This window comes from Ostrea edulis, chromosome 7, assembly GCF_947568905.1.
Source record: "Ostrea edulis chromosome 7, xbOstEdul1.1, whole genome shotgun sequence".
Taxonomy (NCBI): domain Eukaryota; kingdom Metazoa; phylum Mollusca; class Bivalvia; order Ostreida; family Ostreidae; genus Ostrea; species Ostrea edulis.
Genome location: NC_079170.1, coordinates 3706180 through 3721546, shown reverse-complemented (window position 1 = coordinate 3721546; position 15367 = coordinate 3706180). Strand labels below are relative to the sequence as shown.

At 37.9% G+C, this 15367-nt stretch overlaps 3 protein-coding genes across 4 annotated transcripts in view; 1 reads left to right on the top strand and 2 right to left on the bottom strand.

The window, feature by feature from the left end:
* Positions 1-6175, top strand: part of LOC125656220 (uncharacterized) — a 13448-nt gene extending 7273 nt beyond the window's left edge. Inside the window, exons 3-5 of the mRNA XM_048886828.2 lie at positions 1103-1254; positions 3207-3286; positions 5692-6175. Coding sequence (XP_048742785.1) covers positions 1103-1254; positions 3207-3286; positions 5692-5904 — 445 coding nt within the window. The 3' untranslated portion in view covers positions 5905-6175. The remainder of the gene's footprint in view (positions 1-1102; positions 1255-3206; positions 3287-5691) is intronic.
* Positions 6176-8019: 1844 nt separating this feature from the next.
* LOC125656102 (galactoside 2-alpha-L-fucosyltransferase SEC1-like) lies at positions 8020-10593 on the bottom strand. 2 transcript variants are annotated; one of them, XM_056143058.1, is made up of 2 exons: positions 9263-10593; positions 8020-9168 (listed from the first exon to the last, which is right to left on the bottom strand). In XM_056143058.1, the coding sequence occupies exon 2, from the start codon at positions 9149-9151 to the stop codon at positions 8165-8167; it is 987 nt and encodes a 328-aa protein (XP_055999033.1). In that variant the 5' UTR covers positions 9152-9168; positions 9263-10593; the 3' UTR covers positions 8020-8164. The 2 variants fall into 2 exon arrangements, with proteins under 2 accessions (XP_055999033.1, XP_048742648.2); XM_048886691.2 differs by having other exon boundaries at positions 10009-10589.
* A 315-nt stretch (positions 10594-10908) lies between these two features.
* LOC125656101 (galactoside alpha-(1,2)-fucosyltransferase 2-like) lies at positions 10909-15367 on the bottom strand. The gene is made up of 2 exons (XM_048886690.2): positions 15143-15367; positions 10909-12055 (listed from the first exon to the last, which is right to left on the bottom strand). The coding sequence occupies exons 1-2, from the start codon at positions 15174-15176 to the stop codon at positions 11025-11027; spliced, it is 1065 nt and encodes a 354-aa protein (XP_048742647.1). The 5' UTR covers positions 15177-15367; the 3' UTR covers positions 10909-11024.

Sequence of the window (15367 nt, the reverse complement as noted above, 5' to 3'; positions counted from 1 at the left end):
CTTATTGACTCCTGGACATTAAACAATAGAACTGAGTACATAGTAATCACGAAGGGAGAACACTGTACTCGAACCGTGAAATTGATGGCCCTGGGATTAGGGCACCTGCTGCTAGAGCGGGGATTTATGACTCGTATTCTGAAAATGCATTATTCTCTACCCCTGCACAGCTTGATGACAAACTATTTATGTGGTTATGAAGAGCATGTCATCGATGTGATTGTCTTTACCAATGTTGTGAAATTCATGACCCCTGGTCCAGGGTTAGATTCTTAAGGCAGGGCCCTATATAGGTACATGTATATAGCAAAAGTGCGTTTAATATTCAAATATCTTCTTCTTTACTTCTGTGCATTGTGAATAATTCTATCTACATTGTTGTAAAAGAAAAAAAGAAAAAGCGTGTAGCCATTGGAAAATTCTGACTGTGTATTAAACACAATTACAGTCGGATCCGAGATATATAGTCGACCACACCTGTATATAACGGACATATTGAGGTAGCCGACTACACCTGTATATAACGGACATAACGAGATAGCCGACTACACCTGTATATAACGGACATAACGAGATAGCCGACTACACCTGTATATAACGGACATAACGAGATAGCTGACTACACCTGTATATAACGGACATAACGAGATAGCCGACTACACCTGTATACAACGGACATACCAGTGATCCAATTTTCAGCATGGTCACAAAACATCCTAGCCGGGAAGTACATGTAGCTTGAGACAAAAAATGTATTATCCGATTCTCATAGCAATAGAGCCGCTACTACTATAGATTACTCCAATACGAAGCCCCTCCCGTACATCCGGGATATAGAGGATCTCGAGACACCTACCGTAGATATTTTAAATGAATTGTATGCACATTTTGGGATTGTTTAGAGAGCTGAAGTAGAATTCCTTTAAATCATCCATTGAAGTTCAACGACTTCAATAATAATTTTCTTCTTTGCATACATGTAGTTAAAAAAAATAGTCTCTGAACATTTTCACCATCTTTCGTTTTCTAGATAATATTTGTTGAATGCCATAGCTTTGATTTTGAATAAACTAATGTTATCATTATAATTATACATTTCTAGATCAGACAGTTGGATTGCCGGAGCAGTAATTGGTGGAATATTCGGGTTCATAGTTTTACTTACTATTACCTATATATGTTGCCATGCCAACGGTTGTTGCAAAATCACAAAGCCAAACCATCGTCGGAGAGCAGTAGAACCCGGCAATGCGTGTAAGTACAAGGGGAATCATTCAAGTTGACACAGCAACTGAGTATTCAAATCAACAAGAGTCTGCGCTCTGATTGGCGGATCATCTTTAGAGGCGTTATTGACCTGAATTGAACGTTGATGTCAATACACCGATTGGTTAGTCTAGCTTTTAAATGACCAATGATGCTGCTTGTCTTGTACTGCGTTCGGCTGGGGAGGTATGCAAAATTGAAGAAAAAACTAACAACACCAAAACCGTATCAAAAACCCAACAACACCAAAACCGTATCAAAAACCCAACAACACCAAAACCGTATCAAAAACCCAACAACACCAAAACCGTATCAAAAACCCAACAACACCAAAACCGTATCAAAAACCCAACAACACCAAAACCGTATCAAAAACCCAACAACACCAAAACCGTATCAAAAACCCAACAACACCAAAACCGTATCAAAAACCCAACAACACCAAAACCGTATCAAAAACCCAACAACACCAAAACCGTATCAAAAACCCAACAACACCAAAACCGTATCAAAAACCCAACAACACCAAAACCGTACCAAAAACCCAACAACACCAAAACCGTACCAAAAACCCAACAACACCAAAACCGTACCAAAAACCCAACAACACCAAAACCGTATCAAAAACCCAACAACACCAAAACCGTATCAAAAACCCAACAACACCAAAACCGTATCAAAAACCCAACAACACCAAAACCGTATCAAAAACCCAACAACACCAAAACCGTATCAAAAACCCAACAACACCAAAACCGTATCAAAAACCCAACAACACCAAAACCGTACCAAAAACCCAACAACACCAAAACCGTACCAAAAACCCAACAACACCAAAACCGTACCAAAAACCCAACAACACCAAAACCGTACCAAAAACCCAACAACACCAAAACCGTACCAAAAACCCAACAACACCAAAACCGTACCAAAAACCCAACAACACCAAAACCGTACCAAAAACCCAACAACACCAAAACCGTACCAAAAACCCAACAACACCAAAACCGTACCAAAAACCCAACAACACCAAAACCGTACCAAAAACCCAACAACACCAAAACCGTATCAAAAACCCAACAACACCAAAACCGTATCAAAAACCCAACAACACCAAAACCGTACCAAAAACCCAACAACACCAAAAACCGTACCAAAAACCCAACAACACCAAAAACCGTACCATTGACGAGTATACAAGCTAGTGATACAGGAACAACATAAAAATATACATTCCATCTTTTGAGTTCCGTGAATGTTGTCCTTTCTTAAAACTGTATGGTCCGAATTACAATATTTTTTTCCCATCTCGTAAAAACGCTATTAAATCATCGCACGTATGTAGTTATGAGGGTGTACGACATATCATGAACTATTTCACCTGTTTTAACCCAAATTATTTGATTTTAAATCGATGTTTACAAATAACCGCGTCACTCTGCCATTTCAAGTGACAGTCACGTGATCAGTTCAACCTTTCAGATCACCGGTGGTCTTATCTGTGTAAAGCTGTGTATTTTGTTATAACAGTACCGTATCATAAGTTTAAAAGAAATAAAAATATCAAATACCTCTTAGTAATTCGTTGTTTTACGCTCTTTCAGCCTTAAAACTAGACAGTTGCGTGTAAGTTAATACATCATGCTGGGATTTCCCTGACGCGCGTGCGTCTATTTATAGACGTCTATTATGGGATGATTTATATATGTACCCACTATATTTACTTTCTATATAATATTCGCACTGTTTTCTTTTACATGCAGATGTTTTCAAGCATGTAATTAAGGGAAAGTTAATAACTTTATAAAGTAATTAATCTGCTTTAAAGTAATTATGTACAAAAATAATACATGAACATCGGGCCATACAGCTTTAAAATTATCGTCTCAATGACGGCTGCTACCCAATCTTTTACAACTAAATGTGATTGTTATTTGTAGCTCATCCATACACAACAACAATAAACGTCCAATCTAGACCTGGGAGTGAGATATCCAGAAATCAAATCAACATTCATACAGTAAGTCATGTTCAGTCTAGACCTGGGAGTGAGATATCCAGAAATCAAATCAACATTCACACAGTAAGTCATGTTCAGTCTAGACCTGGGAGTGAAATATCCAGAAATCAAATCAACATTCATACAGTAAGTCATGTTCAGTCTAGACCTGGGAGTGAAATATCCAGAAATCAAATCAACATTCATACAGTAAGTCATGTTCAGTCTAGACCTGGGAGTGAAATATCCAGAAATCAAATCAACATTCATACAGTAAGTCATGTTCAGTCTAGACCTGGGAGTGAAATATCCAGAAATCAAATCAACATTCATACAGTAAGTCATGTTCAGTCTAGACCTGGGAGTGAAATATCCAGAAATCAAATCAACATTCATACAGTAAGTCATGTTCAGTCTAGACCTGGGAGTGAAATATCCAGAAATCAAATCAACATTCACACAGTAAGTCATGTTCAGTCTAGACCTGGGAGTGAGATATCCAGAAATCAAATCAACATTCATACAGTAAGTCATGTTCAGTCTAGACCTGGGAGTGAAATATCCAGAAATCAAATCAACATTCACACAGTAAGTCATGTTCAGTCTAGACCTGGGAGTGAAATATCCAGAAATCAAATCAACATTCATACAGTAAGTCATGTTCAGTCTAGACCTGGGAGTGAAATATCCAGAAATCAAATCAACATTCATACAGTAAGTCATGTTCAGTCTAGACCTGGGAGTGAAATATCCAGAAATCAAATCAACATTCATACAGTAAGTCATGTTCAGTCTAGACCTGGGAGTGAAATATCCAGAAATCAAATCAACATTCATACAGTAAGTCATGTTCAGTCTAGACCTGGGAGTGAAATATCCAGAAATCAAATCAACATTCATACAGTAAGTCATGTTCAGTCTAGACCTGGGAGTGAAATATCCAGAAATCAAATCAACATTCACACAGTAAGTCATGTTCAGTCTAGACCTGGGAGTGAGATATCCAGAAATCAAATCAACATTCATACAGTAAGTCATGTTCAGTCTAGACCTGGGAGTGAAATATCCAGAAATCAAATCAACATTCATACAGTAAGCAATGTTCAGTCTAGACCTGGGAGTGAAATATCCAGAAATCAAATCAACATTCATACAGTAAGTCATGTTCAGTCTAGACCTGGGAGTGAAATATCCAGAAATCAAATCAACATTCATACAGTAAGTCATGTTCAGTCTAGACTCTGGGAGTGAAATATCCAGAAATCAAATCAACATTCATACAGTAAGTAATGCGGAAACAAGTGATATACAGAAATTAGAAATATACATAAATATGTCATGCAGAAATAAGTAATATATATATATAAGTCATGAAGAAATAAAACAGCAAAGAAAAGTCCGTCATGTACAATTCATGCGCGTGCATTCTAGAATTTTATAATTGATTTTCAAATCTATCACATACTGGAGTCACATAATGCATATGTACTATTTGAAAAAAATAGTTATATTTCAATATATTACATTTTTCAATAAAAACACTGACCTTTTGACTTGACACATAAACCTATATATATTTATGACAAGAATAAAAATAACTGTTGTACTGTGTTTGCATTAAGGGGATATAAAAATAACTGTTGTACTGTGTTTGCATTAAGGGGATATAAATATAACTGTTGTACTGTGTTTGCATTAAGGGGATATAAATATAACTGTTGTACTGTGTTTGCATTAAGGGGATATAAATATAACTGTTGTACTGTGTTTGCATTAAGGGGATATACAACAATACACAGGGTTTAATGCTTAAATGGCTTCCACAATGACGGGTAAGTAAATCGTCTGCTCCCTGTTACATACTCCCACCAAACAAACAATCTAGACATTTATCCTGTGATCAAATTAATGTAGTTTGAAACATAAATCTGCGTTTATATATTTAGTGGGTATCTTGTGTTTAAAGTAATGTTAACAGTGAATTTTCTTGCGACAATTTGTTTTCATGAAAACACGTCAGGAGAATACGTAGACACACCTTTTAGTGAGTACCTGCGTTTTTGCAAATATTGGGTATATAAAATTGGAATTTTTACCGTCTAGCAGAAGACTGACACACACATATACAGCATGACCTTGATTTGACCTTGCACAAATACCCAAAAAGGGCAAGAAATTCATGCATATTTTCAAGACCTTTGCTTTTGAATATCGCATAATTAAGTATTATTTCAGAAATTGGCCCTGACTGACCTGAAACTTTTGAATACCAAACAACATTTTGACGATGTGGAATTAATGTCTTCAGTATAACTGGACGTACATGTATGGAACACCGGTCTAGCCATTAACAATCATACACCACGCATAATACAAAACAGTTGAAAGATATGAATTATACCACTATTAACCTATCATCCTTTTAGGAGGACCTTGTAATAAACAACCAATCCGAATTCTTCCGAAATCACGCCCCAGTGGATTCCTCGTCTAATAGACGACACTTTCCTATAAACGAGCCCCCTCCTTCTATACCTGGATACCGACCGCAGATGCCAGTGGTGCGGGAGCTCTCCGAGGGCCGGATATTATCACCGCCGCCACCGTATACAGAGTTAGACTCAACCATAGTTTCGTAACATTTGTGCCAAATTCACATTTTCGTGGTGCTTTATTCGATATCTTTTTAATCGAATACATCCTTATAAGAATGTTATACCATGTCTAACATTTTATTAAGAAGTATGTCTATGTGTTCTCGTGTACATGATATTGTTGTTTCTCGTTGAGCGAGATTAAGATGTTTACTATGTTGTCACGATTTTCTGTGATTGTCTCATGATTTATTTCACGTCGATGAACAGATTTTCAAGAAAGGTGGTTAGGAAATAAATTGATTTGAAAATGAAACTTTATAACTCTTAGTACTGTTTACAGCTGTCATTACACTGATTTAGAATTCTTAGTACTGTTTACATCTGTCATTACACTGGTTTTGTTTCTGTTTGTTATACATGTATACGTATAGCTGGTAGTGGTTTTGTCACGTCTTGAAAGGACACAATGTATCATCCTGTTAAAATTGATTACAAAATAATGTTGGTCCCCTACCAGAGAAAGTGGAGGGAAATAAAGGTAAACTTTCCTCATCTCTCCGTATGTCTGTCCGTCAGTCCGTTCGTTCGATTTCTGTTTCTTAAAATTTCCCCGCTACATATCGGTATGCAACTTGCTGTACACGTTGAAAAGCTTGACTCTCATCACAGTTAATCTACTTTCACACGAGTTGCTGTGTAGCTTTGAAATAAAACGAGAGGACCACAGGCCTTATCAGTCAGCTGAGTATTAATTAAGAGTATTGCTAGCCCCAAGTGTCCTTCAGTAGACGTTTAATCACTATGACCATTTTTACCCCACCATGGTACCAAAACCCCTACCCTAGGGATCATGAAATATACAATTTTGATATTTAGGGCTACTTGATCCTTCTAAATAGCCATTTAGTTTCAATTTAGTATCAACAGCATTTGAATGGTTTACACATAAAGATTGACCCCGCCTTAGAGTCAGGACCCCTATCCCTGCGATCACGAATTTTAGAAGTTCGGTAGAGGCCTTCCTTCTATACATCACTATGCATTATTTTTTTCCTCACAGATGTAGAGAAGAATTTCGACAATTTCTAAACTCCCTTAAGGTCCCTGGGTGCAGGAGTCCTGAAATTTACAAATAATGTCCCCAAGCTGCTTTTTACCAAATTTGAAAAGAATGGAAAGGATAATCATCAACTGTTCAATTGTTGACGGACGACGACGGACGCAGACCTATAGCAATACGTCACCTGAATGACTCAGGTGACCTAAAACTACAACCGAGTTTGCCTGCCATGACCTCAGAATGATAATCCCGTGCAATGAATTCATTTCCCGCACCACTTCTTTTCGTTATGCTTTTGGTTTACTTTTACAATTACTCACCGTTATGGTTCATGCTTTATAGATATTTATACGAAATTCGGTGTTTAGCGTCTACTGAACAGCTTTAGATCAAGTATGACATTAATTCTAATTCACCCATTTTATTTGAATGAAGCATTTCCCGCCATTCGGAAGTCAATATCTAGCGATATTGCTAAGCACTACTCGAATTTTTTGGTTTAATCATTCATTAAAAAATACCGCCCTGTTTATATGTAAAATTTATACGGTACCAATTTTGATGCACCAGATGCGCATTTCGACAAATAATGTCTCTTCAGTGATGCTCAACCGAAATGTTTGAAATCCGAAATAACAATGAAGTTTTAGAGCTATTTTAGGGGGAAACAGTGTGCCAAAAAAAGTGGAGTCAAATTCGTCTAAGGTTAAGAGCTATGCGTGAGGGAGATAATCCTTAATTTGAAATGAATTTCTAAATTTTGTAACAGCAATTAAATATACATCCGTATTTTCAAGCTAGTAACGAAGTACTTAGCTACTGGGCTGTAGAGACCCTCGGGGACTAACAGTCCACCAGCAGAGGCCTCGACCCATGGGTCATAATGTAAAATTTATACGGTACCGATTTTGATGCACCAGATGCGCATTTCGACAAATAATGTCTCTTCAGTGATGCTCAACTGAAATGTTTGAAATCCGAAATAACAATGAAGTTTTAGAGCTATTTTTGGCAAAAACGGTGTGCCAAAAAAGTATATGTAACGCTTCCAAAAAAAAAAAAAAAAAAAAAAAAAAAGCTGAAAGAGAATACAATAGTATGATAATTCTTTTCATTTAATTCTCAAAGTTTTTCTCTCATAGATATTGGTCTTAATGAATGAATGAAGCTTTTTTTCTTTGTTATATGAGGGCTTGACGTAATTCTAAAATGGAACATCTAGATTTAATTGTGACAATTCCATTACAAGCCAATCCACTGAGGTAGAAAGAAATCCGTATAGTCCCTGCTGAATTGCGATCTGAGGCCGGATCCAGGTTTTGCGGGCCATTTATAGTACGTGACATTTCCTCCTGATAGCCATCCTCCCCACCAACCAAACGTCCCCACTGTTGTAATCACGTGATCACAAGCAGCCAATAGTGCTAGGTCTTTCTGCGGCCCATGCTTTGGGTCGCTGTAGTATACATTGGTGAGGTTATGTAAATGACCTTTGACCCATCGTATTTCTAACGAGCAAACGATGTAAATCACGTTTGACAAATGTTTGAAATTGTCTATTGCTCTGTGTAAGTAGGCAGGCGTGGCCACTTGATATCCATAGCCAGATACACTCGTCATCATATCTCCACGCCGGACATGAATACCAATAAATGTGACGTCATCACGTTGTGTGTAGTTTTGATTTTGCAGTATTTTTTCTAAAGTATGATTTACCCACAACTGCGTGTCAATCTTAAATGTCAGCTGACTCTTCAGGTGTCTCTGTGCTCCTTCAAAATATTTCCAGGACTGTAGATAGGTAATTAATGTATATCCTTTACTTAAGTCTAAATTCAATAATTTTGGGTCGTACCCGCAACATATTCTTTCCTTTCGGTACACGGTTCCTTTGCACTTACGGAAGTCCCGTGAAACCAGTAGAGTAGAGTCATTTCCTAGGTTAAATGTGTGTAATAGTGTGTCGTGTTTTGGAATGACGTAAGTTATGTTTTTCATTTTGGCAATGCCATATATAGATGCAAAAACAAACAACCGGTTTCCTAAGTTCCCTTTTACAGACCCACAGAGAAAGCCGGAGTGGCGGGTAGGTTTACTGGTACCGTTGCTTGCAGTGGGCGCGAGACTTGGAGGGAAAACTGGTGACAAATGAGAGGTTCGTGAAGCTTTGAATAAGTGATGACGTAAGTCGGTGCTCTCCACAATTATGTAAATAAGGATAAACACCATTCCTGTCAGGAATAAACCTGAAAAAATGGAAAACGAATAACATGGCATTTATTTGGTGAGCACATTTTATCATTCTTTTAAACAAAATACAAGTAAAAGAGTGACTCTAACCATTGTCAAGGCTTAGGAAGCCAGTCTAAGGCGCCCATGTTTGTAGATCATATTTGTAAACATCTTATCAATTGTTCCTAGTCTCGTAAACAAATGTTTGTAAAAATCCACACATATTTTGCCTAGAGATGTACATACAGGCAAATCACTCCAGTGATAAAGACATAGTTCGTAATTGTATTGGCGGAGGTATTTGAGTACTAACTTACATATTTTTATACACCTTATTTTTTTCTTAAATAAAACTAATACGATTTAGAACCAAAAATTTTACTGTTAAAATTTTTTTCACACTCGTGGTCTATTGACCAGTCAACTGTTGACCAGGCAATAGTCTGCCCAACATGTAATTCTTTTGGCTACGCAAGTCACGTGATTCTCGGTCTGCTGCCCTGTTTACGTAATGGCGAGGTTTACTGATCTGACTGACTGATGATATGCAGAATTTATTAGATGAAACAGAAACAGAAACACGAGGAATGTAATTATTCATCATTAATTAGGATATTGGGTATGTTTTCTTTTAAACTAGTGAATACGTCTTGTCACAAGTTCAAAGTCAACAAACAATGCGCATCTAGTAAAAGAACCTAAAACTGAAGGTGTATAACAAAACAGTTATAGACTGTGTCCGAGATCCCAGTCAGTAACTGTATTCTAAAGACTTTCACTTAGCTTGTGTATGGATTAAAATCTCCGATCTTTACTTATATGTACATGAGGTATATTAAAAGAAAAATTCGTACCTCCTTGACATCTCTTTCCAGTTTTGTCGATATTTTCCATGACATTCTTGTTCCTCTACGATTTTTTGTATCTGAAATATTTGTCCGTCTTGAATTAAATGCCCTGGGTAATTTCTGGACTGTTTTCATCTCGCTGAAAAACCCATAAATCATTTTGATAAAAAAAAATTCACAGCGTTTGCAGGGACACACTTTGAATTTTATCGTAGTTAAGGAGATAAATCGCGTTTCAATTCGAGTGTGTATAACGTTTCAACAATTTTCTAAACTACCGTCAGAAATTCAAAGATTATTAAATTTTAAGATTACAAAGTTCACTCGTAATCAGTCAAGATATTGTATTAAAAAGAAATTGTACAGGAAATGAATTGAAATTATATTCATGGTGTAATTGTGCTTCTGATAGGATTCTGCATAGGGACGTATTCCGAACCGTTAATGACACAAGATATCCAATTAATGTAGTGTTGATAAGGTTTCATTTAAGGCACGATTCCTGCGGCCTGGACCATTAATTGGTGTTTTACGTACGAATATAGCGAAAAAATACCACAAGTCTACAATATAAAAAAAACAACAAAAAAAACAAATTGATATGCAAATGTCTTTGTGTAGGGTGATTTGACTTTTTTTTTTAATAAAAAGAATGTCTATCAACTCAATGCTTTACTTGATTAATGTAATTATTTATATCAGAATAGCTACACTTTATTCCAGCAGTAATGCCACATCATTATGATTAGTCAGTCAAAAATAAGTTGTAAAAAGCAGACAGTACTAAGGTACGAACTAAAGAATACCAAACGACTTATAAACACAGTCAGGTATACATAGTGTAGTATAGAGACTTATAAACACAGTCAGGTATACATAGTGTAGTATAGAGACTTATAAACACAGTCAGGTATACATAGTGTAGTATAGAGACTTATAAACACAGTCAGGTATACATAGTGTAGTATAGAGACTTATAAACACAGTCAGGTATACATAGTGTATTATAGAGACCGGATCTCTCAGTATCCCACCCATCTAGGGTAAAAAAAATCCATAAAATCTTCGCTGAAACCATCCCTAAGTATTGTTCCTTTTCTAGCTGGCCACTTATAGAAAGTCACGTGACCTCCTGACAACCACGCTCCCCACCACCCAAAAGTACCAACAGTTGTGATGACGTGGTCACATGACGCAATCAATGCTAAGTCATTCTCTGGAAAAGCATTCGGGACATTGAAATAAACTTGTACAGCATTTTTTGGCATATTGGCTTTGATCCAAGTCAGATCAGTGGAGCAGACGACATATATTACATTTAGAAAGTTATTGAAATGGTCGACTGCTTTATACAGGTATTCAGGTGTCGCCACCTCGTGACCGTATGTGTTTTTCATGGTTATATCGCCTCGCCGAATATGAAGACCGACCAGAACCACGTCTTTACGGGAAGTGACGTTGAAGCGCCTGAGAATACCAGCAGTCACATTTTTCACTGAAGAGATGATGCTTGGTTTGAAAACGAATTGCTTTTTGATGTTTTCTTTCGCGTTTTCAAAATACTTCCAAGACTGAAGATAGGTGATGATTCTGTACGTCTCACCGGGCGACGGGTGGAAATTTAGAATTCTGTTGTCAAAGCCACAACATAGACGCTCCCTTCTGTATATGGTAACATTACAGATGGATTTTAGGCTGTCTGTGATGAGAAGATTGGAGTCATTGTGGAGAAGGAATATCTGATTGATGACGTCATTGGTGTGGATGACGTATTTCATTTTCTTCATGAATGCAATACCATACAAAGATGCAAACTGGAAGAGTCGATTTCCGATCCTCCCGACGTTGTAGCCACATAGATATGGGGGGTGGGTTTGTGTGTGTGCAGGTGGTGTACTCTCCTCTATATTTCTTTTATTTTCTTGAGATTGTGTGACATCATCAAATGAAATAATTATACGAAATGGAAGTTTGCTGCTAATATCCTTTAAGTTTTTCTGATGATGGGATATCAGAAGGACGACAAGTAGGACCACAGACCCGATCAGACAACCTAAAACAAAGGAGGCATTGTTTTATAGGATCAGACAACCTAAAACAAAGGAGGCATTGTTTTATAGGACCACACAACCTAAAACAAAGGAGGCACTGTTTTATAGGATCACACAACCTAAAACAAAGGAGACATTGTTTTATAGGACCACACAACCTAAAACAAAGGAGGCACTGTTTTATAGGATCACACAACCTAAAACAAAGGAGGCATTGTTTTATAGGATCACACAACCTAAAACAAAGGAGGCGTTGTTTTATAGGATCACACAACCTAAAACAAAGGAGGCATTGTTTTATAGGATCACAGACCCGGTCAGAACACCTAAAACAAAGGAGGCATTGTTTTATAGGACCACACAACCTAAAACAAAGGAGGCACTGTTTTATAGGATCACACAACCTAAAATAAAGGAGACATTGTTTTATAGGATCAGACAACCTAAAACAAAGGAGGCATTGTTTTATAGGACCACACAACCTAAAACAAAGGAGACATTGTTTTATAGGATCACACAACCTAAAACAAAGGAGACATTGTTTTATAGGACCACACAACCTAAAATAAAGGAGACATTGTTTTATAGGATCAGACAACCTAAAACAAAGGAGGCATTGTTTTATAGGACCACACAACCTAAAATAAAGGAGGCATTGTTTTATAGGATCACACAACCTAAAATAAAGGAGACATTGTTTTATAGGATCAGACAACCTAAAACAAAGGAGGCATTGTTTTGAAGGGGGCATAGACACGAATAATTTTTACATGGGATAAATTTTGCATTTACATAAAACCGTGTGTTTAAACACGTATTCATCACTTATACCCAGAGAGAGACGAATGCGCGCGCATTTCATAGGACTGCCAACAAACACCTGTAAACTACGTGCGTAAGAATACCAAGTTTTCTAAAACGTACGTCAATGAAAGGTGAAGATAACGAACAATGATCAATCCCATAACTCCTATAAGCAATACAAAATAGATAGTTGGGCAAACACGTACCCCTGGACACACCAGAGGTGGGATCAGGTGCCTAGGAGGAGTAAGCATCACCTGTCGACCGGTCACACCCGTCGTGAGCCCTATATCTTGATAAGATAAACGGATTTAAATAAAATACAAGATTTCGACATTTAGGGAGCAAGCACAAAGAAGTTTGGTAAGTTTTTTCATTGTAAAAACTTTTTTTTTTAATCCGAAACCGCCATGTGGATAGTTGTAAACATGGACAGGATCTTCGCGCCCCAAATTCAAAACGTATCTAGAATTCACATCTGTTTATCATTTAAAGTCGTTTTTGAAAGCATCCCCTACAAAAACATTATAGATATGAAATTCTCTATTCTGAAAAAAAAAAACCCGCTTCAAGTTGATTATTGAATTTCATCATGTATTCATCATGTATTCCAAATAGCAGCACGGGTTAATAAAGCTTTGAATTCTAGTATTACCGTGGATATACATATTATTGTGAGTTCCATTCTCTTTTCGTGTGTCGCGTTAGTATTTTACTGAAATATTCCTTAATTGAATTATATGAAGCAAAGTGGGATTAAGTAGGCGAGATATTGTAGAAATCAAGTAGTGCAGGATATTTTACAACACAACTTCACTTCAAATCACGTTTAACATAGACAATGTTCCTTCGCCATGCACCCAACATTAGAAGCAAAAATTACGGGTCTTTCAGATATGACCTTAAAAATGGAGGCAGAATATAGAACCCTCAGTGTTACGGCCCTAAGCGCCTCAGTGTTACGGCCCTACGCGCTTCAGTGTTACGGTCCTAAGCACTCCAGTGTTACAACACTAAGCGATTCGGTGTTACGACCCTAAGCGCCTCAGTGTTACGATCTTAAGCACCCCAGTGTTACGGTCCTAAGCACCTCAGTGTTACGACCCTAAGCGCCTCAGCGTTACGATCTTAAGCCCCTCACTGTTATGACCCTAAGCGCCTCAGTGTTATAATCCGAAGCGCCTCAGTGTTACGGTCCTAAGCGCTTCAGTGTTACAATCCGAAGCGCCTCAGTGTTATAATCCGAAGCGCCTCAGTGTTACGACCCTAAGCGCCTCAGTGTTATAATCCGAAGCGCCTCAGTGTTACGACCCTAAGCGCCTCAGTGTTACGGTCCTAAGTGCCTCAGTGTTACAATCCTAAACACTTCAGTGTTACGGCCCTAAGCGCTTCTGTGTTATGACCCTAAGCGCCTCAGTGTTACGGTCCTAAGCCCCTCAGTATTACGATCCTAAGCACGAGACCCTAAGCGCCTCAGTGTTATAATCCGAAGCGCCTCAGTGTTACGGTCCTAAGCGCTTCAGTGTTACAATCCGAAGCGCCTCAGTGTTATAATCCGAAGCGCCTCAGTGTTACGACCCTAAGCGCCTCAGTGTTACGGTCCTAAGTGCCTCAGTGTTACAATCCTAAACACTTCAGTGTTAAGCCCTAAGCGCTTCTGTGTTATGACCCTAAGCGCCTCAGTGTTACGGTCCTAAGCCCCTCAGTATTACGATCCTAAGCACGAGACTAAATTTGTGGCACTTCATCTGAAGTTAGAGACGTCTCTACAGGAGTGAAAAATTCTCGAATGGGTACGTACTACACCACCAACAAGAGGAAACCGATTTCACATTGCTGAAATCAGCTGCGTTTATTGAACTAGAATTAAACTTGTCCAAGTTCTCAATGTTGATTTTTATTGGATTTTATGCATTTGCATGTCGGACATTATAAAAAGGTATGAAAGCGATCAGATGCATGGAATAAAATAAAATTTAATACAGAGACCAGTCTACAAGAAATCCGATAACCAGAAATGAATATGCTAGAATTGTCCTTTTAACCTAGATAGCCCGCGAAATGTCCGCAGACAGTGGAGACATCCGACTAAGCCATTAATAACACTATATACCTGTTCACGATCGCGTACATGTATGTATTGCTACCACGTGACAGAAAATCGATCTGCGAGAACCTCAAAACGTTACCCATATCGCATCAACAGAGAAATGTAGAACGAATATTTAGAGAGAGAAAAAAATTAAAGAAAAAAGGACATTTTAAAAGTGAGATTACTGTATTACCTTTCAATGTCCGTGCCTTAGAAATGTGAGGCATGGAGACAACTGGAGAATATTTTCTCGGGTAGAATCTTGGGTGGAATCCGGTAACTGTACATTGAAGACTGGGCGGATCAAGGCTTTAGTCCAGGGACACAAGGCGCGTTATCTTGACAGGCTAAAAGTAATGAGGTTTGCGGTTTTTATCAGAAAAGTTCATACAAGTACATGCCGGGTACATTGTGAAGC